A 24,927-nucleotide genomic window follows, 5' to 3' on the forward strand; every position below is an offset into this window, starting at 1 on the left:
ATGTATTTTTTTTGCGCATGCATGATAGAGCCAGCAGAGGTGGGACTTGAGAGGCACCTCAAAGCTGTGATTATCCTGAGTGTCTCTGCCCAATAATGTTACCTGCTGGGACAGCAGCACTGCTCCTCTAAATAAATTGCAAGTGGCCTTGGGCAATAAGAGGAGCCTTCCTTTGATCTGCCTGACTGCCAACGAGGAAAATGTGCAGGCAGTCAATCAAGCTCTTAAGGCTTTGCAAGAATGGAGCCGACCCCAGTTTATTATTTATTTTTTAAATTGATGTATTTCATTATCACAAGGTGTCTACTTGCTGGGGTAGCGGGGTAGGGAGGGGAGGGGGGTGCAACACGATCAATAATTGATATGCGGTGTGAAAAAGCTGATTTGCTGCCTCTCCTCTGGTGCACTTGTCACTAGCTGTTGTCAGAACACATTTGCTTTGATGACAAATTTGAAGAAGTGAACAACAGCATCACATCTGATTACAAATTTAGTGAGTGGTGAAAGGCAGGGGCCCGTTCTCGCAGAGGCTCTGTTTGTTCAGGGCGCTCAGGAGGAATGACTACCAGGCTCTGAGGTGAGTTACAGTCTTGTAAGCAGAGAGATGAGAAGGGGGTTGAACTTGTTTTGTCATGTGTCAGTAAACAGCGTGACTTGTTTGAAAGGCACCTGGATTACAGGGTAAAAAGTTGCTCTTTAAACCTTTAAAGCTTTGGGGCATGGAAGATACGCCATGTCAAAACAGAGTGCGAAGATGAGGAGTGAGAGCAACTAAAAGCCATCACTCCCCCTGGTGAGTTCGCTGAGAGACGGAGGAGTTGTCCTGCTTTTCACAGAGTTTGGGTCATGCTGTATGGTGGAGCATCTCAAATCGATTAAGTCAAATAAAGGACTATGGCTGAGCGATTTGAAAAGTCCATGTTTCCTGAAAGACAGCTTGTACTGACGTGAATAAAATTGTAAACAAGGAAAAGACTTTTCTAGTTGTACCAAAATGATCACCTGCAGGTCATCAGACTCATACTAAGAGTAAATCTTTGTGGTGATTTAATTGCTAAGAGTAGTTCTTAATTAGCCTAAATGTTTGTTTTTTTAAATTACATGTACGGAGTGGAGATTTACCACAAACTTTAAAATCCTGATGGGGAAACAGTTCAACACAAAATCTCAAAGAGGGGGAAACAAACAACATATCAACAACTCAACATAATTGACAGCTGCATCCATTTGCTCGGTCCAAGCCCCCTCCTCCTGCTTTTCCACTCTGTTCTTCCAACACCATTTCCTCTTTTAATTATCCCCCAGCAAAAAGATGGAGCACATCAGACGCATCGCGGTAAATCCTGGTCCTGGCACAGGCTCATAGTGGCTCCTGCGTCTGGCAATCCCGATAGAGCCTGTGCGCTGGCAGTGACAAGAGAGGGAGGATGCCTGGAGATTTTCTGACAGAAAGAATGGAGAGGATGATCTCTCAGCAAAAGAGAGGTCCTCATTCTACTCCCGGCGTGGGAGGCTTTTTGGCGAGCGCTTTCCGATCATACCACATTTTCAGCACCAGATTAGCCAGTTCTCAGGAGCAAAACTCACATAGACCCCTTGTTTACACCTCAGTACCACAGTGTTTTTGTAATGACTGTTCAGTAAAAGAGCACATTGGAGGCACCGCAAGCACGGCTGCTCTCCTATCTCTGCCGACAACATTTTAGGGGTGAGACTTATTGTATATAGCGAGGTCAGAGAGACCATGGTTTGGATTAAGGGAATATGATTTGTTTTGAATTGAAAGAGGTCTCCTCTGACCCTGAAATGTGTTTTACTGAGTGAATTGCACATTCACATTCTAATTAGGTATCAGCTACACGAATGAGTTTTTCTTTTGGAAGCCGGATAGATGAAAAAGGTTGCAAGTTAACTAGTGCTGTGGCTGCTATCTGTCAAAGTTTTCTCCCATCTCCGCTGGGTGCACATCAATCACAGAGGTCTCCAACTGACAGTCATTCTGTGGGCTAATAGTGTCGTCATCTCCCACGCGATTATACAGATTGCACAATGAGATCCTCGGACACAATGGAGCTGCAAATGTAGCCCCCCACTCTGTTCCCTTCTCCTTTCCTTTTCTTCCATCATTCTGAGATGAAGAGTAGAATGCTCCACAGCGGGTAGCTTTCTTCTCCTCCAGGGGGAACTGAGAAAGCAGGCAAGGGCCTCTGTGATGTTACTTTCCCTTCAGGGTGGGGAGGAGATGTCTTGTAGCGCTGCTAAAGATGATCATTTGAGAGCCTGTGAAACAAGGTTCCCTTCTGGAAGCCACAGAGACGTAGAGAGACCCGAGGTCCCATCTAATGAGTTAGGGTTAGCTGATGTTACTTGGTGATGAAAAACGATAACAGTAACAATGATGGTAGTGGTATTGTTCTCTTACGGGTCTAGACATTGTGTTGCATCTCTGTTACATGCTCCTCTGAATGCAAAGGTCAGAGGTCAGGCTGAGCAGCAGCCTGGGAGGTGCCCTGCTCAAAGACACCTCAGAAAAGTCTTGTACCACGGAGAGCTTGAACACGTGCTGTCCAGACAGAGTATGAGTATCCCTGAAATTCGGCTTTACTCTTGGATCAGGACACAGTACAGAGATTTTACATTTAATAGGCATCATGAAAGAAATCATTAATGTATGAATGAACATGGGGGAAATCTTAACATTTGTCTCTTATATGTTATGATTAAACCTTTCCTCCTGGAGTAAATATTTGCTCAAGAAACGAAGAAAACAAAACAACATCCCATCTGATAATCTGCCACAATTACGATGCACACTGTGATGAAAGGATATCAATGATCTACTTATGTCATAGAAAAAGAGTGCAGCCTCAAACATGAAAGCTGTTGGAGCCTATGAGAGTTTCAAGTCAATGAATGATCAAAGTAGCAAAAGCTGATCAACGCTGTTCCTTAACACTGAAACAGTGTCATATGGCGCGGGATATGTTACTATGGTACGAGTGTTTTTGCCCAGGAACATAATGGCTATTGTGCTTTCTGAAACCATTTGCCTTTTTACACAGTTGAAGCTGCAAAAAGCACACAAAGTGGAGAGGGGGCATGAGCCCTTTATCCCGATGAAAGGCTAAAGGATGAGACTGACCTTTCTGGCATCATCTGGGCTTTGGGAACACAATACATGACGGCAACGCTTTCTGGCCTTTTCCCCTTCAGCTCTGGGCTATGCTTACAAGCCAAAGACTCAAGTCACAACATCTATCATTTTATACAAAGACTCAAACACACGGATGCTGCAAACCCTCCTTTTATATCACACAAACACACACACTGAGAAGTTCTGTCTGTACATCTGCAAACAGGCCAGTCTCGTTTGGCATCATAGTACAACTGCAGGCTATGGAAGCAAAAAGACACAACATATCACTATAGTTTACATCAAAACAAAAGCTTGACTCAGTCCACAGTACCAACACCACTTTCCTTTAACAGGAATTAAATAACAATTACATTGTGGCCTGTAGGGAACTCGCCGAACCAAATTTACTTAAACTGGGACTAGATGAAATGTAACTGTTACAATTTTTCACACCAGCAAGACATGTAATGAAAATCCTGACATGGTTAAGTACTCGTTTAGAGAATGCCCCCCCCACCCAAAAAAAAGACCACTGTATGCTTTAAAAGCTTTGTTGTTGGGAGGCCACGCACCTAAAGGGCCATTGTGTTATATTTCAAAAGGCTGTATCACAAGGTCATGGTGGAACAAGGGTCATACAAACATAATAGCACTTGCGTGGGGTTCAGGGTTTTTTTTGGGTGGGGGTGGGGGGTTGTCAATTCTATAGGTAAACTCTAGCAGACAGGAGATAAGGTACCCATGGACGGCCGGACAAAGGGAACAGTAGTTGGCATCTGAAAAGGTAAAGAGTAGTAGTCCCTGACGTGTCAGAGGCCTCATAGTCAGTGGGAGAGTATAAAAGGACCTGTAAGTGTGTCCGGGGTTTATGGTGCTCTAAACATCCACAGCTCTACAACCATGGGAAAGGTATGAGCTTACATGCAATAAGGCAACAGCTTTGATGGAGATGTCGGAGAAGACGGTCAATGACAGGATTTTGGAACAAATATTCTAACAGGGAAAGAAAATGCAGAAGTACTAATTTGAGTAGAAATATAAGCTTAAAAAAAAAAGAATGGACTGCTAACTCTTGAGAGCTTATTTTTTTTAGGGGAAAACACATATATTCAAAAGGGAAGCATCTGTGGAGGACAACAATAATATGGTATCCAAATATGACAGATTCATTGTAAATGTGTGACAGGAACAACAAAGTTGACAGTGCGTTCAGATTGGAGGAGCATACGATGAGTTCTTTAAATAAGAGTCAGCTGAAACAGTAGTTTCAATTGCCTTGATTTTCACCTGTCAAGCTCTGAAAATAATATACAAGTGTAAAGCAGACAGGAGAGGCTGGTACACTCACAGGACTTGTGAAAAAGTAATGTGTTTGTTCAAGGGAGAGCAGTGTCCCCTACAGTCCGTTCATGAGTATTGCAACTGGTACATTTATACAGCTAACATTAACTTGAGTGATATATGGTTCTTTCTCCTTTTCAAGATTATCTTTTACGAAGGCCGCAACTTCCAGGGCCGCCACTGGGAGTGCAGCAGTGACTGCATGGACACCTTCAGGCACTTCAACTGCTGCAACTCCCTGCGTGTCAGCGGTGGTCACTGGGTGGCCTATGAGAAGCCTCACTACATGGGTTACCAGTACATTATTGGCCCTGGCGAGTACCCTGACTACCACTGCTGGATGGGCTTCAACAACTGCATCCGCTCCTGCCAGATGTACCCCCCTGTAAGTCAATCAAACGGACAGATAGGAATCCCCCCCCCCCCCCCCCCCCTTATCCCATAGCACTCACCTTGCACATCAAATGCTGCTTTAGAAATGGATGTCAATCACTGGCCTTTTGATGTTATTAACAGATACTCAGGCAGGTCATAGCATAAAAGTCTCTGTTGTAAGGTCCACAAGGAGACCCAGTTAGGCTTTAAAGGAATATGATCCACCCCCATAACACTTGTCTTCATTCTAATTCTATTAGTCACATTGAGTGTCTCTGGCAGTATAGGGAGCAGAGAAGAACTCTGTCATGCTCCAAAAAAAATGTTACTCATTCTCATCTGTTGTACGTAAGTAAGTAAGTTAGTTACAAGTACTCATTTGAATTCAAAGTTAAAGATATCTGCTCAGGGCTGAAAGCTCCACCAAAGTGATCTCTAGGGTCCACGCCTACCAAAACAGCATAGTAATCATGTTCTGATTTCTTTCACATAAAGTATAGAGGATCCTACAAGATGAGGATCTACAACAGGCCTGACATGACCGGACACACAATGGAGTTCATGGATGACTGCCCCAACCTGTACGAGCGCTTCCGCTACCGTGACATTTACTCCTGCAACATCATGGAGGGTTTCTGGATCTTCTATGAGCACCCTAACTACAGAGGGCGCCAGTATTTCCTGCGCCCCGGAGAGTACAGGGCCTGTGGTGACTGGGGCTGCCACAACCCCATGGTGGGCTCATTCAGGAGGATGAGGACTGTCATGTAAACTTTACCCAAGCGCAACTCAAATTAAAAACTTGATATTCAAATAACTATATATTTTGTGAGTTTATTTGAACGAACACATGCAACAAGTCTGAAGTACAGTAACACTTTTTGGCCAAGCAGATCTGTTTGCTTCCTGCTTAGTGTACATCTTCAATGCATTATGCCTATTGATCTATATCACTATCAATTACCCTTCGAAAACCAAACCAACAAACCAAACTTTTATTTTTGCTGCCCTGCCCACCCTCACAGTCTGCATGTAGGTTTCTGGCATTCATGCCAATAAAGGCAGATGTTGCAACTCTTATTGTAGCCCTTTGAGAAAGTGCAGTTGTACAGTATTTTCTATAGACAGACAGAGCTTTGACAGAGACAATGCGGCTGCTGCAGCTCACCAGTACTATGTGCAGTCTATACAGCCTACTGTGCTGACACGACAAAGCTTTGTTTCACATTTGCAAAGCCCCGATCCCAGCAGGGTCTATAAAGAGGTCTGGTACAATCCGACATCTGGTCTGGACTGAACTTAACACAGTTACAATGGGCAAGGTAAGCGTACAATTTAAGATCTATGTAGTAAAAGCAACTAAAATGTTTGATGTGTAGTATATTGATCTTTTGTATCTAAGGGGTAAAAAATGTTGCAACGACACACTCAAATCATTTATTTATGTCACATAAAATTCTAAAGACCTTTACTGAGTAATAACTCAACCTTTTGTGAGTAGAAGTGTAATAGTCACTCAGATGTATTTAAATGCTATATTAAATAACATGCTAAATAAAGGCTTCAAAATATGATGCAGTAAGTTATACTTTTGTTGAGGATTTTTTTTTTTCTAAATGCAATGATTCAACTGAGCTTGGGGTCTTAATTCCTGTAAGAATGGGCCAAGACTTTAAACTATTCCACGTGCTATTCTGTATTTTATTAAACCTTGCTTCTGGTACATCATTTGGGACATTTTTATCACATTCCCTCAAGCTTATCTATTCTAAAATTCTTCACTTACAGTTATTCTGTACAAGAACTTTGTTGGATAAAACTAACTTGCAAACCTGGCTCAGAATACCAAATGGTATGGTTATGAAACTAAATTAGACTAAAATCTCAAGTTACTATTGTTTGAAATCTGAACAGCTCGAGGACCGATGGCAGTTGTTACATATAAGGCGTGTAATGGTTTGTTTTTGGCATAGCTCTGTGGTGATAATATCCATCCTTCCATCACTTGCAGGTCATCTTCTACGAGGACAGGAACTTCCAGGGTCGTCACTATGAGTGCAGTAGTGACTGTCCCGAGATGCAAAACCACTTCAGCCGCTGTAACTCCATAAGAGTAGACAGCGGTTGTTGGGTGGCCTACGAAAAGCCTAATTACGGCGGCTACCAGTACATGCTGCACAAGGGCGAGTACCCCGATTATCAACGTTGGGCAGGCTTCAATGACTGCATCCGCTCCTGCCGTATGGTGCCACCTGTGAGTTTTAACTGATGCCCTACCCTGTTTGCAGCTATGTTTTCTTAGAACCTAAGAACCTATTTTTAAGTATCCCTTTTTTTAGCTCGACCTATAACTGCAATAAAAAACAATTGTGTCAAGGGAAAAAGAAAAATATAGACTGGGTCATTGGGTCAGAACAAGTTTGGTACAAGAAAATAGTTCAAATTATGTCAAATGGGCAAGTACTTATTGTACTGAAGTAATATAAAGTTGAACAAATGTTAACTCAGAATATCATCTTATTCATTCATAATTTCTTCCCTAGTACAATGGGAACTACAGGATGAAGATCTTTGAGCGGTCTGACTTTGGAGGCCAGAATCTGGAGTTAAATGATGACTGCCCAGATCTGAATGAGCGCTTCCACACCCGTGACATCTCCTCTGTCAATGTCATGGAGGGCTACTGGATGCTGCACGAACACCCCAATTACAGGGGGCGCCAGTACTTCTTGCGTCCTGGAGAGTACAGGAGGCACAGCGAGTGGGGAAGCACCAGCCCCACCATCGGCTCTCTGAGACGTGTCACCGAGCTCAACTGATTCACGCCTTTTTACCCTAAATGAGCCCCACTGTTAAAAAATACCACCTTCTTGTTCCCCTCATGCCAGTAATGTTTCAGTGTAGTCTCAACACTGTGGTGTCCAAACCTGAAATCATTCATTTTAAAAATGGAGGATTTTGGTGCGTCTGATGTTGGGTTCTGGTTTTGTTGGGTTGCTTTTGCGGTGTTGGGTATAATTCTTCCCCAACTCAGTGCTCAAGCATTGCTCAATAAATAGTGATGATCTTTTTTTGCTTTGGTCCTCCCAGAGCAAAATGGTTTGCCTCGCGGGTCCCCAACCTCCTGTCGTACTGGAATCACAATAAAAGAAAACTTGATGAAAGTCAACTAAAGGGAGCCTTTGTTAATTTTGTATTGACTACTACAGCTGTCACTATAAAAAGATCAGGGGGATATGGCTTTTCATAAATCTGAAGAATATTTTTCTCTTTAGTATGGTGACTGAACTTAGTTCCATGAGGCCACATATTTAGATAGAAGTGTAACCGCTGAGGTCCTAAACCAAGACCAAAGTTTCTACAGTTTGCCATGATATCATCATCCCACATACAAAGAAAAAGTATCAAGGAAACAGAGGCTCATTCTTTGAAGTTTGATATTAAAGACAAAAAAGGGTATCTGAGGATGAGGATGTAGGAGTCTTTATGAGATCACATGTTACAGAGTAAGCGCATTGGGTCCATGAAAGATGCCCATATTAGATCCACATCACAGGGCCAGTGCCAACTCAAAGAGTTGGAGTCAAAGTGGCCTGGTATTAGCCCCGAGCATCAAGCTCTCTCAGAACAAAAAACAAAACCCAGTCCACATCCCCGCTCATGCATTTTTCATCAGCCCAAGATACTGAACCCTTTCAGAAATAAATATCAATTATTGAAATTGTTAATTAGAAGCTGAGTAATTGGCAAAGATACACATGAATAAATAACTTTGACCATTAATTATTGATTTAAAAAAAATTGAAGCCCAGTGGGGAGTGCATTTGAGTCTCTTAAGATCAAGCACAACAAGAAATATGAGTTTTGGCCTTGAGTAATGTCCAATTAAAGTCCAGTGATTTGCCCTCGTCATCCTTTTTATATTTGTGGACAACAATCCCCAGCAGACAACACAACATCAACAGGGTGCAACATGGGATGTGATCAGCTGGGGTCTAGGGGCAATGCCAGATAAGAGATGAGAGAGAATTTACAGGCTGCCAGGCCTCAACTATAAATGGAAGTTAATCTAAGGTCATGAAGGGAACTAAGCACTTTGGGCTGACATAGAACTACAGAAAACAAGTCATTTATATGTAGAGTTAATGGTTGGAACCCTGCAAACTTCACATAAAAAGAACAGCAAAGGTAAATAACCTGAAAACTCTACAAACAGCGTTGCTTAAATATTTGGTCATTGCGTTGTAAAATAAACTAGTTCTACCGCGTTTTCTACTTAGAGCATCATTGAAATCTGCTCTTCGTTCAGTTTTTAGGAGCCATAAAGTTGGTGCATCAGCAGAGGGCAGGACTGGAACATGGGTATACTGTATAAAATAAGATGAAGACAATTTAGCTAGTTATTTTGAGAATCTGCCAATATACGGTTATTTCAACATAAAACCCACTACTCAACTTTAAATAAAACCAAGGAATATCAGTCAGTAACCTGACAATAGAAGCCTGCAATGTCACAAGAAAACAAGAAAAGTGTACTGTTATTACTTAAGTAGAAAACTGATGTTAATACAGCAACTGGGTATACACACACCTGGATAGCTGTTACTGTAGCACACAACTTTGATGAATGTGATATTGTAAAATTCCATGAAAAAACACTATGCATCAAAGAAGCAATACTCAATGTCCCTGGATTGTTCCGTCTCTACCTCAAGTCATTTAGATGATATTTTCAATCGCTTCACACATAAAAAGGACAAAAGAGTGAGAACCGAGTTTTGTCTCCCTCTTCATCTCTGAACCCTTTGGACTTGGTGATGGGAAGCTGATTGAAGGGTAAGTAGTGCGTTTTAAAGAATGAATTCTTTAGATGCTGGAAAAGAGAAAGAAAACGAAAGAAACAGAGAAGCCCAGAACATAGGCCTGTGATTCCATTATTAGTCTCAGTTTTCTTTCTCCTGCTTTTCATTTCTGATGGCTGGATAATTAAACCTCTATAGTATTGTCTTCCATCTTCTTTGCCCCACTTCCAGCAACGCGAATTCCCCTATGGGCAACTTTAAAAAGGCCCTTTTTAGACATCTGTTTTTCAGATCAGCACGACTTTTTTCCCCCCATTAATTTGTGTTCTTTGTGAAAGCAGAGAGACTAGTTCCAGGACAGAGATGAACATACGTGTAAAGATCCTCAATATTTCAACTGCACAAATCAAAGAAAGTAAGAAAAAATCCAAACATTCTTTTTCTTTTTCATTTACATTTTTTTTTATTCTACAATGCCGCAATTATACAATCCAAAACAATCCTTAAGTATGCATTGCAAGACATCAGATAAGAGCTCAGAGGCTGGAATGTTACAGAGCTTAATTTAAAAGCAGTTTCGTTCTCGCCTCCAGCTTGAAGGAGGCAGCTTGTCAATTACTGTTCCTGCTCTGACAGAGGCTTTGGGCACCGCAATGAACACGCGGGAAAGCAGCAAAGCATGGAAAAATGAAAGTCTTAACAATGATCAAATAAATAAAAAATAGTAAATAAGAGGGATGCATACAAGTATTCTAACTTGCATTGTTCTAACACAAAATCCGTAATTTTATGACCGTAGTATAAATGTTCATTGTACTATAATTGATTTTGGAATTAAGATCTGATATAGGAATTCTTAATGAGTAACACAACACAATTTGGTTAAACTCAGAAAAAGGCCTTCTATTAAGTGCCAACAGAGTGATATTAGTTCCACATATCAAATTAACAAGATCAGCATCTCACCTAAACAAAATACCTGAACATTCAGAAGAATCTGGGATTACAGCGAGAAAAATAAACAAAGAAAGCATTTACAGTACAATCAGTATGACCCTTAAGAGTAATGAGCCAATGGAATCAGCTTAAATAAAACTGGGCCTTACAATTATAGAATATGTACAATTATAACAGGAACGTCATTGTTTTGTGACAATAGACTGATTTACAATATCAAATAAATTAAACATGTTTTTAAATAAGGATAAATGTCCATCATCATGATACTGTGTTTCTATTGGCTAGAGAGAATTACCAACTGTGCTGACCCTTGACCACATTTACATTAATGTTTGAGAGGTTTTACACAATAAAATTGAAAAAATAAGTCTTAGATTCCCAGTAGTGGTCTTGTGCTTCTTTGTATACAAATTGAAATGAGAATTGTTGGAGGGAGCCGGAAGAAATTTTATTACCAACTAACTACTCCTTTTGCATACAACATTATAAAACAGGTAGCTCAAATCAAGAAATTTGATTGGTTTATAGCTGTGATATATAGCACATTTTTTATAAAGTCTATGGTTATGACACACTATGAGAAAAAAATGGGGAACTGAAGGAGTAATCTATGCTGGTCTACCTGCCCGCTCCCTCGACCGGGTAGTTCGTTTGTGTTATTGTGTGACTTTTGTGAATATTAGTTGCTATGTAGGCTATGTTACATAGCAACCCCCTCAATATGTGCAGGAAGCCAACCTAGCAGGGCCTATTTTATTGTGAACATTATTATTTACTCTCTATTTAAATTGTCTCTAAATTTCATTCTGCCGTACCTGATAACCGTTTTCTTTGGGGCCGTGGTATTATATCACAGATAAGGGTCGTTGTTCAGCCTGACACACAACTTAAATTAAAAACTTGAACTTGGTTCACTAATAACTCATATTTTGAATGTTTTCTTTCTCCTTCACATTTTCTGAAGAAATTAAATAATGATTCTGTGCATGAGTGTCAATTTCAAAAGCATATCCTGAGATTGCAATATTAAAAAAAAAATTTCAAGCACGTTAGTTTCCTTTGATAATTGTCTGATAAATATTGTGTAAACACTTTGTCTTAAAGAAAGAAACTAAACTCCCTTCATGCTCACAGTTAGTCCAATTAATGTATCACTGTATCCGTCTACCGGTTTCACAAATCTCCCATATTTCTCAAGATTTATGAAAAATGTCTGCACCCCTTTTTACCATTTCAGTCATCACAACCTCTTTCCAGCACTGTAGACTGTGTATAACGACCCTAAAAGTCCTAAAAGGCAATAATACATCTACACCAAATGTTGTTTGGTGAATGCTGCTCGCACCTGCAACCTGTCCTTCTCAGTGAGAGAGAGATTGAAAGATAAATGGAGAGTACTCAGAGGGAAAAAAATACTCAAGAAGACATAGAAAGTAGAAATACTACATATTTCTTCCTGAGAATTAAAAGTATAGTTTAAAGTATTTGACAAAAAAAATATTGTGTACTTTTTATGCAAGAAAGACGGTCTCTAAAACTCTTTTTTTTTCTGCAGGAGGACCCCCGACCCCTGCTTTGGTATTGAAATCCTCAATATTTTTGAGATCTCAAGGTTGGCACGTATGATTGTGCAGGTATTGTGTTGTGATCGCCACATAATTCATCCTGCAGGGTGCATGAGGGTGACTTACATACCCTGCTTATATAAAAGAATCATAAGCTGAGGTAGAATTTAAAACATTTGTAAACTCTTGGTAACAGTCTGAAGTCTGAACAGGGACAACTATCTGGTTTTGTGGATAAACTGATCCATTGGTGTGTTAAGCTTCTCTCTCCATGCTGTGTGCTTCAGAGGTTTAAAACATCAGCCGCTATCTGCAACAAGACTCCGTAGGGAGCTGCTGGTTTTGACCAAAGTTAAGGCCAAGTGAGTGTTGTGAAAGTCTCTGGTCTAGATGCTGTCCCTCTGCCCAGCAAGAGGCTGCCCGACAGGCAGGCTTTCATGGAGATACTTCATGGTACCCTGCTCAGAGAAGTCGGCTGCTGCGTGCCCATCGCCTCTCAGGACCCACTTGGTGGTGAGCAGCCCCTCCAGGCCGACGGGGCCCCGGGCATGGATACGAGCTGTGCTAATACCTACCTCTGCTCCTACAGTAGAGACAGAGGAAGAGAGAATGGTAAAACATCATATCCCATGAGTTGAAAGAGAGTCTGCAGTTGTAGGGAATAGCGTATGAATATAAGTTAGAATATGTAGGGCTGTTCAAAAAGATTTCACAGGAAAAGAGGCAACAAAAGTCAGCTGACATGGTAATAAGACGAACACATACCCAGTCCAAAGCGGTAGCCGTCGGCGAAACGTGAGCTTGCGTTCCAGAAAACACAGGCGCTGTCCAGCTGCTGCAGGAACTGCTCCGCTGTATCCTCTGTAAGAGAAAGACAGCTAATTGGTGCCACTAGCTCACAACCTTATATCCCAGATCTAACAGCCTTTGAGGCATTGACGCAAAGCATTTGATGACAATGAGAACTCTTTATTGTAGTTATGCCATAGAAAATGAGTTTAAATAATGCCTTAATGTACTGAATAAGAGCAACATCTTAAAGGAAATTCATACCATAATTACGTGTATTCATTGCTGCCACTGCAATTAAAAATTCCAATGTTATTTAAGCACACACAGAAGGATAATGTCTTTACATGTCCAAATGTCATCTGGAGAAATCCTTGAGTTGCTATATGGCTTTAAAATCTAAATACAGCTCAATCTGTAACTGAACGTAAACATCTTACAGATCAACTGACAGTATATATATATATATATATATATATATATATATATAAACTGTATATCTATAAGTTGACATATTGCTATATACAGTATATATAGACATACACCTGAGTACATTGAGGTTCCTTCTGTGGTCACCAGATTGGAGCAGCACTTCCTTGACTGGGATGACAATAATCCTTAGTGTAGCAATATAAACAGCACACTTCCTCTGGTATTTTTCTAATTCTGCTCACCAGACGAAAAGTGTGAAATATTTGGATTTCAGCCTTTATGAGGGATTTGAACCTCAGTTTTCAATGCCTTTTTTAAAATTATTATTATTTGTTAGAATGGTTCCTTTTGTTCCAGCAATCCATGTTATGAATGCTGCGTTTTATGTGACACTACTATTAGTTCCCATCAAGATTTGGTGATATTCCGAGAATTTGCCCAACAAATGAACCAGTCACAAAAATGTCAATACTAGTCCTCAAACTCAGGAAATACTGCACAGAATGCTCTCAGTCAACCCGAGTTAGAAAGATGTGGTGTGATGTCACACTTGAAAGACATAAATTTGTTTAAATGTACTCCAAAGTTAGAACAGGGGCGTCTCTTTTAAACCGTGTTTTCGCATCCGCTCTCCATTTTAAATGGACTCTGTCCCTCACATTGGAGTCTCACAGGGAGGCCATGCACTCATCCTGACAATAATGTGTCACTGCTCATTAGTCACGGTGGCAGAAAGTGAGATGAATAGGGAAGGTGAATCAAGAGAGTGAGAAGAAGGACAGACACCTTCATGAAGAGACAGGACTAACCAGTGATATGATCAACATGATGTAAGACTGCATCTAAGACTGGATTGAGGAAAACAACGAGAAAATACAAGCACAAAAATATTGGGCCACCTACCATTTTCTGTGATGATAACGTCTGTGTGGGAGCTGCCATACTTGTGAATATGGTCAACAGCCTCCTGCATGCTGTCCACCACCTCCATGCAGCACTCCAGGTCACCATACTCTGTCCGCAGGGACTTTGCCTCAGATGGGCTGAATGTCAGGAAGGAGGCGAATTGAGGGCCTGCATGAATCTTCACCTAGTGAAATCACACAGATAAAATATAAATAAGATATCAAGTAATATTGTTGGATGACTAATTAAGTATCTGAATTCAATGCTTTACCCGTTCAGTGCGCAACATGTCGATGATCTGGTCAAACAGTGGGGTCCTGAGGATGTCCCTGTGAATCAGCAGACTTTCCATGGCATTACATGCAGCTGGGTAGTCACACTTAGAGTCTCTGACTGGAACAGGAAAATACTAGTCAGTTATTGCTGTATTGATAGTTAAAATTTAAAAAGTGTACGCTAACATACTGTATATGTCTGGCAGGAATGGCCTACCTATTTACTAATACGCTAGAAATGTACACATGAACTTCTAGAGTATGAGTCAGCATGGACATTTGTATTTACTGACCAATTTTGATAACTTTGTCAACGCTGGCTTCTGCGTCGACGTAGACGTGGCAGATTCCCTCGCTGTGACCCAGCACAGGGATGCCCTTAGCTGCCTGCTGAATGTTCCTCACCAGCTGGGATGAACCCCGAGGGATAATCAAGTCGATCATCTTGTCCAGTCTGCATAGATCCTCCACATCCTCACGAGTGCTCACCTAGTATCAAATACAGAACCACAAAATGTACATGATGTACAGGCTGAGGTGATGCATTTTCCTCCACATCAATGAAATGTGTAGTGTAAGATTTTTATTGCCTTGTAACAAATTCATAGGAAATACATTTTACCAGCTGAACTGCCTCTCTAACTCCGTGCATGGAAAGTGCTTCCTGGGTGAGCTGGTGGAGGACCCGGTTAGTGTTGGCTGCCTCTTTGCCTCCCTTCAGCAGGAGGGCGTTGCCACTGGCTATGGCCAATGCTGACACCTGGAGAAACACACAGGGTTTGACACATTTCAGTGTGACACCTTAATAATCAATTTATGTTTTTGAATTATGAATTTTCCAAGACAAAACCAAACTGCAAGGTCTGTTGTGTGTGTGTGTTATGATAGCTCTGCCTGAATACCTGTGGCAGGCAGTCAGGTCGGGCCTCAAAAATGACCAACAGAACTCCAATCGGAACAGTGAGCTGCTCCAGCTCCAGGTTGTGAGCCACCCTGGTCCTGCGCAGCACGCGGCCCACACTGTCCTGAGCGGCCACAGCAATCTGGCGCAGACCTATGGCCAAGCTGTTAAGTTTGGCTGGTGACAAGCTCAGGCGCTTTATCATGGCTGGTGGCAAATGTCCTGTAGAAAGGATAGAGAGCAAGGTTACACTTTGCAATCAGGTGATATGGGATCCAACTCTTATTAACTGAGGTAAACCATAGAGAGAAAGTGATAAAGTCGCCCTCTGGTGGAAAGCTGTGAACTCAACTACCCATTTTGGAAATACTAACTCAATTATCTCTTAGATAATGTGAGTTTATGTTGCAATGTTGTGATTAAAATTAGATTTGATTATTTCCTGCCAGAGAACCAAATTTTCTTATGGATACATCAGCTTATAATGTATTTCTATGGAGGGACCTAAAACACGGGGTAGCTCCCACTTCCATTCAAAGTGGGCCTCTCTTACCAGTATTTACAGCCAGGTCCATGTCCATTTTGTTGGCACCCAGAATCTCTTCCTTCCTTTCAGTCAACAGATCTGCTAGATGGCAGATGATCTCGCTCCTCTGACAACACAGTAAATGAAATACAGGCAGGATGAGCAGGTAGCACATCTATCCACAAGAGGTCAGTGTTTCCCTGCATCTGATAAAAGGTAAGTTTAGGACTATCCTTTTAAAATACAGTATAAGTGTTTATTACTAATTATATGGTAACGTTTTTTTTTTTTGTTTGTTTTTTTGTTTTTTCGAATCCTTAAACACTACTAATGATGTCTAAAAACAATGTGCCACCTGGTCTGGGTGCAGCGATGCCAGGGTTCTTCCAGAGTTACGTGCCAATTCTGTCTGATGCTCCACAGTTGGCCCTGGTGAAGGATCAGTGACAGGACAGACTTCAGTCTATATACACTCAGTTGCCAGTTAATTAAGTACAACTACAACAGGCCTACAATAAATCATACCTTCATGCAGGTTAGAAAGTGTTTGTGAGAATCTGTTTTATAGAGGTATTGACTCAACTCTATGATATTTATGTTTTGGAGACTGTAGTTTGTGGTGCTGGTAAACTGGATTAATTATGGAGAGGTGTTTTAATATTTAGTCTACCATTATTGAAGTAAACATGGTGCACAAAACATGAGCAACACTTATGTATGATGAAAACTAACTCAATAGCACCACTAACTGCCTCCTGGATGACCATAAAATAGGAGAGTTCTATTAGATTGGACTGTTTTGAAGTGTATAGCAGATTTAGCATGGCTACAATGATACTAATGTGAGAAGAGGTTGGGAGAGAAAGCATGCAGCCAAAGTGAACTCACCAGCAGGTTTAATCTCAGAGAAGAAGGTGCCCACCTTCTTTCCCTCCACAATGTCGGTGATGACATGACCTGTTACTTTGGGGTGGGTGCCATTTGCAATAACCACTGAGGTGCCACCCTGCAGGGCCCACAGAGCAGCCTTAACCTGCATAAAGAAACACACAATTAAAAATATAAGTCTGGACTTATAGTCTTTACTTGTTAAAAGGATGAGTTACAATCTCAAAACCACAAGTTACCTTAAACATACATTACATAAAGACGCAAGACATTATTTATATTTTTGTCTCACTTTGAACACAGGAAACTGTTGAATGACCACATGCGCATGAACACTTGGCTGAAGTACAGCTGACAATTTAGGAATTGTAAGCAGTGGTGGAAGAAATACTCAGACCCTTTACTAATGTTTAAGTACCAGTACAACAATGTCAATATACTCCATTACAAGTCAGAAATCTACTTAAATAAACAAAAAGAAGTTTAAACACCAAAGGGTACATGAGTAGAAAAGTGTAAGTATAATAAATAATCCATAGAACAAGAAGCTTTGCACTTTGACCATCTGATAAATGTCTACTAAGATAAGGCTTTTAACCTTAAGGTCAATAAACAGTTGGATTAGTGCGAGTTGATATTCTAACACAGTGATTGAGGATTTTTAACATACCTTGGCCTCCATGCCTCCAATCCCAACCCTAGATTTTGTACCATAGGTGATGGACTGCTGGTCTCCAGGGTAGATGATGTCAATAAGCTTGGCGTCATCAGTTCCAGGGGGGCTGTTATACAGTCCTAAGAAATCATCAATTCTTACATATTATCTCACACACAGGTCTAAAATACGCAATGCAGCATGACACACAACCCTAAAACGTTTGTAAAACGTATTTACTGTACACACCAGCCCAATTAACTGTTTCAAATAAATTTGATTAAACTGATTCAGACCCTCAGACATGACACACTCACGTGCACACACACACATGCATGCATGTGTACACACGCCTTGTGGAAACCCCATCAACATCAATTTCAAACAAGAAGGCAGAAGGTCCGTGTTTATCGCTCTCATGTGTCTTTCAGTTGATCCTGAGAAGGGTGTTTTTCCCCCCCGATGAAGTGCGCAGACAGATGGTGTTGTTACCTAACAGCTGACCCAGACTGTTGTTGTGGTAACACACATACCTTCCACGTCAGACAGAGCGATGAGGAGGTCAGCCTTCATCTCCACAGCTAGCCGCGCCGCCAGACTGTCGTTGTCCTTAATGCTGATCACCTGCAGAACCAAAAAAATGCTGAGGACTTTTCCAAAAGGCATCTATTTTTTCTGTGTGAAAAGAAAGGGGAAAAAAAGAGAGAGAGAGAGAGAGGTGGAATTATCTCCAAGAAAAAGATGTGTTAGTTATTTCTGCAGAAGAACAGGTAAGAGTGGCGTCTACCTACAGAAGTTAATGCCGGTCCCTTCTGACAGCACCTCCTCAGTGACCGCATGCACTGCCACCCATCCCCTCTCTACATGCACATGCCTTAATGAGGGCAGAGCTGATGAGGTGAGGCAGGGCGGTAGAGGTGCTTCAGCGTGCGGATGAAAGAAAATACTGTAGCTAATCAAAAGAGAGCGTCTACACTTTATGAACACTGTCTTTACCAGACACTTCAGCACCCCTGCTGCCACCGCAACCATCACCGCTACCAGCGGTGCCCCCATGCTATCTGTACCCACATTTACCCCCTGCAGGTCACTGTTGGGCTCCGGCGGAGGTACCACAGCATCATTGGTGTTGATAATTGGCACAATGTTCATGCGCAGCAGCTCCTGCAGTGTGCTATTCAGATTCTGCCTCTTTTGGTCATCGTGGAAATCCAGATTTGTCACAAGGACCTGACAGCAGAATTAATAACAAAGAGCTATAAGTGAGAGAGGCAGATAAAAACATGTCAGTCTGCATAATACATACGCTTCTTGAGCAAGTGATTATTTTCCTACTGAGCACTGTATATAAGTACCTGTGCAGTGCAAGTGCTGTATTGGGTGAACATGGCCTCATACAGGGCCATCAGGCCACTCTGTCCAGCTGCGGCACAAGCCCGGGCCTCCAGCACCGGCAAAGACTGCAACACACATACAGTAAACATCTGATTACATTGATTCTCTGTGTAAACAAATTATCACTGCAATCAGAAACATGCTTCAGTCAAACCATGTCATGTGCATGTTCTAAAGTATACGTTATCAGTAGGGTGTGGCAGGTAAACTGGGGCACGTTCAGTCTGAAAATGGCGTGCACCATTTTGCAACAGGTTTCTGGGTCAAACGACATGTTGATGACATGTCTCATTTGATGGGTGATCAGATGTGTTAACCAATCAGCAGTGATGTGTGTGTGTGTATGTGTAAAGTCAACTGATTAAAAAGGAAGTACATGGACTTACATACAGTGTTTAATGCACTAACATTTTGGCTTAAATAAACATTTTAACGCACCTCTGGTGTGTCAAAAAACAACTAAATGTATCCACTTAACGTAGCTGTGGGGAAATACTGTATGTAACAGAGTAAAAGGATGGCTTTCCTGATGATGGTATTAAAATCTAGCATGCAAATTTGTCTTGAAACATGCGCCGTTTGGAAAAAGTAACTGTATAACAAAAATATTATCAGTTTTATTATTGCAAGACAAAACACTAATCAATGGCACAAACTGTATACTAAAGAGGTGGATCAATGTCAATTTGACAAAGTCTCAAGAAACACTTAACATTAAGTTTCACAAAGATAGTATTTGCAGGCTATTATAATGTATTGCATGATGCAGAACAGGTTTCAGGCACATAGGTACTGTGTCCATCCACTGTATATTCCAGAAAAAGGCATACGGTGTTTGCTTTCATGTTATTAACTATGGAAACAAACATTGAGGTCACCTCTGTTTACATGGTTGAAAGATTCCACCCACAGAGTGTAGCCGCAGTCATTTCTTCTTCAGTTGACTCAGTGTTGATTTATACTTTAACAACACCTCAAGCCTCAGCTCATTCCTCCACCTTTTCTTACCATGTCTTTGAGCTGATTGTGTCCTGAGTGCAGAGCCTGTCGGACACTCTGGGACAGCAGGATCTCATGTCTTAATCTTTGCTTGCCAAAGGCCACTGCTCCACTGGTGACGATCATCATCTCCCTGCCTTGATTCTGCAGCATGGCCACCTGGACAACAACACACCCAATTAGGACTTGTACACCACAGCTGGGCCCACAGATTTTACCTGTTCAGACTCACTGAGGACTAGCTTTAAAAGGTGGATCCACCCAAATTTCAGAAAACATATTTTCTTACTCAGGGTACCCCTCATGGTGACGGACCATAGTGTTATTTTTCTGTTGTAATTGTTGATGTTTTGAGATATTTGACAAATATAAAAACAATGACAAAAATAAGAATAAACAGTATATTTATTTAGACAAAGCTTGTACTCCTGACAATTCTCTTCCCCATAAACAATTTTCTATAGAACCCAGAAGTTGTTTTATATTTCATTATATTAAAGTACAGTGTGTGCTGGTATTTGGCCTCTCACCTGCTCAACAATGGAGGCCAGCCTCCCCAGAGCGAGGCCACATTCATCGCCACGGGTGACCACAGCACTGCCGAGCTTGACTACGATCCTCTTGGCCTGATGCAGTTCACCACGATGTGCAAAGGAGCTGCCATGGGCCCTCCCCTGGGGAACTGCAAAGAGAGAGAAGATTTTATTTTTACATTAGTGATATCAATGTTACTCATTAGAAAGCACAACAACAAATGCTTGAATAGAGAAAGATACTGCTGAGGAAAAATCAGGTTCTGTCAAACCTAGCAAGGGTTGCAACACTATTATACAATTATTATTATTATTACTTTTATTATCAGTTACAATGACACTTGATGAAAAAAAACAGAAGGTTCATTTGGTTGAACAGAAATTTTACATATGTTAGTATGTGTAAAACATGAGTGCTAGCAGTGTGACCCCCATCCACAGCAGTAGACCGCTGTAAGAATCCCAATTAGAACCAGAAACCCTGATCCCAGTGCTCTGATAAAGGCAGAGAGAAACACTCAGTAGTATTAATAAGTACGCCCGTTTTGTTACTTACTGATCTAGCTTACTAGAAAGAACATTTTCTATCGCTTGCCCTCATCCTACATCCACAGGGCGTAACGTTACAGTATCCAAACTTAGTTTGGTTGTTCCGTCGACATTTAAAATGTTTGATCAATTAAAACAGAAAAGTTGTCAATTGCCACTTTAATAACATTGATAAGCAAATGTACACGTTTAATAACCATCAATTTTCATACCATAGCATATCATAAAACTGGTATACCAGTGCAACAGCAAACCTAACATGAGCCTCTTGGATGAGAGGTGAAACGTCTTCCTAGACAAATAACCCAGTCCAGTTGCATTTGACTGAAATTGCTTTGGGGATAACGATAAACTGTACAAATGAGAATATTCACAGACTTATCAGTGATAATTCACCTTAGTTTTGATCTAATTTACATGCATTTCTGATTAAAAAATAAATAAATAACAAAAATCAATTGAAAATCAAGTCAGAAAGTAAAATGATAAGAATAAAACAATGCAGTTTAGCATCTTTATACTGAGCTTTTAAAAAAAAACATATTCGATAATGATCAATTGGTTTCCACACAAAACACTGCAAACATTACATAAGATGTGCAAACAAGCATGTTTTGCTGGTTTTCATTGATTACATGACTGAAACCAACAGACTGACGCCCGGCCCTACATTCATCTGTAACTCGGGAAACAGATAATCACAGCCGTCAAACTGCCACATCAGCAGAGCAAGCAGAAAAGCCTGTGCTGACATTACACATCTCTCTGGAGCAATGAAGCGAGAGAGAGTGACGAGAGAGAGAGAGAGAGAGAGAGAGAGAGAGAGAGAGCGAGAGAGAGAGAGAGGGAGAGAGGGAGAGAAAGAGAGAGAGGGGCCCATGACATCTTGTTGCAGACTAGAGTAAAACTCCCTGCAGTCATTACGTCTCAGTCAAAGTTTGAAGAGTATGTTTCGTGTTCACCACACCTGCCTGCTGAGACTGTATTGACTGTTTTATGGACACAATAATGAACTAATGAGTCGACTTTCAGTAGAAACACAAGATGCTCTCACATAGTAAGAGATTTTTTTAGCCTGAAATGTAAATAAATATATATATATATATATATATATATGTATATTTACATTATGGATTCATCTGTGATTTTTTTTTTCAGTAACTCATGTAGTCCATATTGTGTCAGAAAATAATAAAAATTGCCCACCATAGTTTCCCCAAAGTCTGAGGTGACCTCAAACTGCTTGTTCTGTTGGGGCAACAGCCAAAATTTAAAAAAAATGTAATTATACAGTCATAAAGTAGAGTAAATGTAGTAAATGTTTGTTTGATTTCTTTATAAATGATCAAACCTGTTGTTAATTGTAGCCTGCAAATAGCAATTATTGTATTATTGATTCATTTGTTGATTGATTGATTGATTGATTTGATGTTAGGGCTGTGCTCAATGAAAAAATTCTTAGTCGACTAGCTCATGCGTTTCTTTACACTATACGATTAGTTGATTAAATAAAAGATCTGTAAAACCGAGTTTCTCCACGAAGAATCATGCAAAAGCAACACCAGAGATGTGCTCATATGTTTCTTGGAAATAAGTCATTCACCATGAAAAAAGGCAAAAAAAATGACTAAGCAAATGAAATAACTAAAGCAATCTTAGTCAACTACGACCAAACTAAAAGGGAGCAGTCCTATTATATTGGTCCATAAAAATGTCAGAAAAAAAGTGAAAGTTTTCCTTCGCACGTCACTAAAGCCATGCCTTAGTTCAAATCGATTGTTTTGTTGAACAATACTCCAAAACCTAAAACAATTCAATGAATGAATTAATTAAAGAAAGAAAGAAATGCAGAAAATCTTCAAATCTGAGAAACTAAAACGTGTGGCATTTTTTTACCTGAAAAGGGACTTAATTGATTAACCATCACAATATCATGTAATCAAATTGATCCAGCAACAGAGCCTTTATGTTTCAACAGAACCCTCTCCTTTAATCTAAAGATCTGGGGTAACACATTTTTGGTTTTATTCTTCTGTAATCCATGCTGCTGATGACTGAGAACAGACTGCAAAATGTATTCAGTATTTGCATGGGAGAAACTCTATTATATATCATTATATATATATTTATATATTTAATAAATACAGTTTTCTTGAATCTTGAATGCATAACGTGGCTCTGCAGCATGGCTTGCCTTGTGTCAGTGGTGTGGTGAGCAACCGGCATACGTGTCTCGGGTAAACCAGCGGGGTCCTTGGACACAGGGTCAGCCTCTGCAGCAGCATGGTCACTGCAATGCCTTTACTATCAAAGAGTGAGAGATGCACATGTCAGTATCAAACGCATTCACCAGTGGTATGACAGAGATAAATGACAGTGTTGTATCTTAAAGTGACCCCTTGTATCCTGATGTGTGTCACAATGTAAGTGCTCTGCTGGTTCCCTGGGTGGTGAAGTACTGAAGAGCGTTTGTTCTTACTTCACCTCCTGAAGTCTCCAGTTGGGCTTGTCCTCTGTATGTGCCTGCCCTGTGCAACGTCGTCTAATGAGTTTTGTGCATCTTCTGTAACCGAGTTATTCCTTCATTTATCACACAGACACTTCAACCAGATGTGGACTCACTCTGCGTGGACACGACTCCTCCCCTGAATGATGAAACTGTCACTGCGCTTTGTTTGCAACAAGTGTGAACCGGCTTTTGTCTCTAATGTGCGCACAGCGTCTGGGAATTAATTCAAAATTTAAAAAAAAAGGGGCTTGCTGTTTATTTTTTACCTTTGTGTCGCGTTGACATTTACATAAAAATGTAAGAAAGCGTCTTAAATTGGCGCTGGAGTGGCAGGAAGTGTCATCCGGCGACATGCACGGAAGTGACACTGACGTTTCAAAATAAATCTCTGGGGGAAAAAACTATTATTGCACTTGCAGTAATTAAATGTTCTATCTAGTCCCTATCTATTTATCTGAAAAGTGAAAGTGTAGTTTAAGATGATAAAAAATAAAATAGTTCTATATTATTCTCACAAAATTTTTTCCCCCATTGTATTTTTGTTATAATGGTCCTTAAAATGAGGTGAAATCCGTAAACAAATGCTATCAGCATACAAAAAGGGCCAAGGCTATGTAGCATGCGGACTCTAGGTTGATAATGAACAATACAGCAGCAATAGGGGTTTCTTGGTCAACAGGTGAAGCTGCTCAATTTCCAAAATGAGGATTAGTCTAAGATGATTTGAGGTGTGGCCAATTTCCTGCTATGACCCGCCCATAGCCTCTCTGCCTGGTGTTTTCTCTTCTTGATCCATTCATATTCGCCTCTAGGAGCCGCCATCTTGTCAGACTTTGACTCCCCCTCCTTTCCTCTTACCATAAAAGGGCATTGATGAGACGTTGGGGGGAGGGAGATACGTCTGTCTGGCTGACGTACACAGAATTATCCACATTAGCTCCATCACCCGGGGACTGGGCTAACAGAACACGCTACTAGATGAACGGGAAGGGGAGTCCCTTGTCTCTAGCGGCGACTACACTGGCTATTATATGATATGAAGTTTTTTTTTTTTTAATTAAACAAAAACACCAGCTCGGCGAGTAAAGTGCAGACAGCCAGCTTTTATGGTCTAGGATTTTCAACACAGTACCATGCTCATAGACTGTAAAACACGGACCCTCACGTCCTGAATATTTAATTAGCATAACAGAGCTAACGTTAACATGGTGTGTTCCTAAACCAAATGTTCGTATTGTTGATTGAAGAGCAAACCATCTTGTCACTTTTGGTTACATCACCACACGAATGACCGCAGTCCAGGTCGAGATGATGGAGTTAGCGAGCTAATCCTGACAACTAGCCTCCGAGGAGAAGTGAGGGCCAGTGGCTAGCTGTCACTCAAGAGGCTG

General features: G+C 40.9%; 3 protein-coding genes across 3 annotated transcripts; 2 read left to right on the forward strand and 1 right to left on the reverse strand.

Moving 5' to 3' along the window:
* Positions 1-4,502: 4,502 nt before the first annotated feature.
* crygmxl2 (crystallin, gamma MX, like 2) lies at positions 4,503-5,623 on the forward strand (the record flags this gene model as incomplete). The annotated part of the gene is made up of 2 exons (XM_083932213.1): positions 4,503-4,862; positions 5,348-5,623. 2 exons carry the CDS (start codon positions 4,503-4,505, stop codon positions 5,621-5,623), a joined length of 636 nt encoding a protein of 211 aa, XP_083788339.1.
* Positions 5,624-6,165: 542 nt separating this feature from the next.
* On the forward strand, positions 6,166-7,671 carry crygmx (crystallin, gamma MX; the record flags this gene model as incomplete). The annotated part of the gene is made up of 3 exons (XM_083932214.1): positions 6,166-6,174; positions 6,864-7,106; positions 7,396-7,671. The coding sequence occupies 3 exons, from the start codon at positions 6,166-6,168 to the stop codon at positions 7,669-7,671; spliced, it is 528 nt and encodes a 175-aa protein (XP_083788340.1).
* A 4,894-nt stretch (positions 7,672-12,565) lies between these two features.
* Positions 12,566-23,312, reverse strand: aldh18a1 (aldehyde dehydrogenase 18 family, member A1; the record flags this gene model as incomplete). The annotated part of the gene is made up of 17 exons (XM_083932215.1): positions 12,566-12,762; positions 12,945-13,040; positions 14,304-14,490; positions 14,578-14,699; positions 14,875-15,070; positions 15,204-15,341; positions 15,484-15,704; positions 16,036-16,135; positions 16,364-16,437; positions 16,897-17,041; positions 17,567-17,691; positions 18,085-18,175; positions 18,623-18,781; positions 18,907-19,011; positions 19,955-20,104; positions 20,476-20,627; positions 23,222-23,312. The coding sequence occupies 17 exons, from the start codon at positions 23,310-23,312 to the stop codon at positions 12,566-12,568; spliced, it is 2,349 nt and encodes a 782-aa protein (XP_083788341.1).
* Positions 23,313-24,927: the final 1,615 nt, after the last annotated feature.

This window comes from Echiichthys vipera (genome assembly GCF_963691815.1).
Source record: "Echiichthys vipera genome assembly, chromosome: 18".
Taxonomy (NCBI): domain Eukaryota; kingdom Metazoa; phylum Chordata; class Actinopteri; order Perciformes; family Trachinidae; genus Echiichthys; species Echiichthys vipera.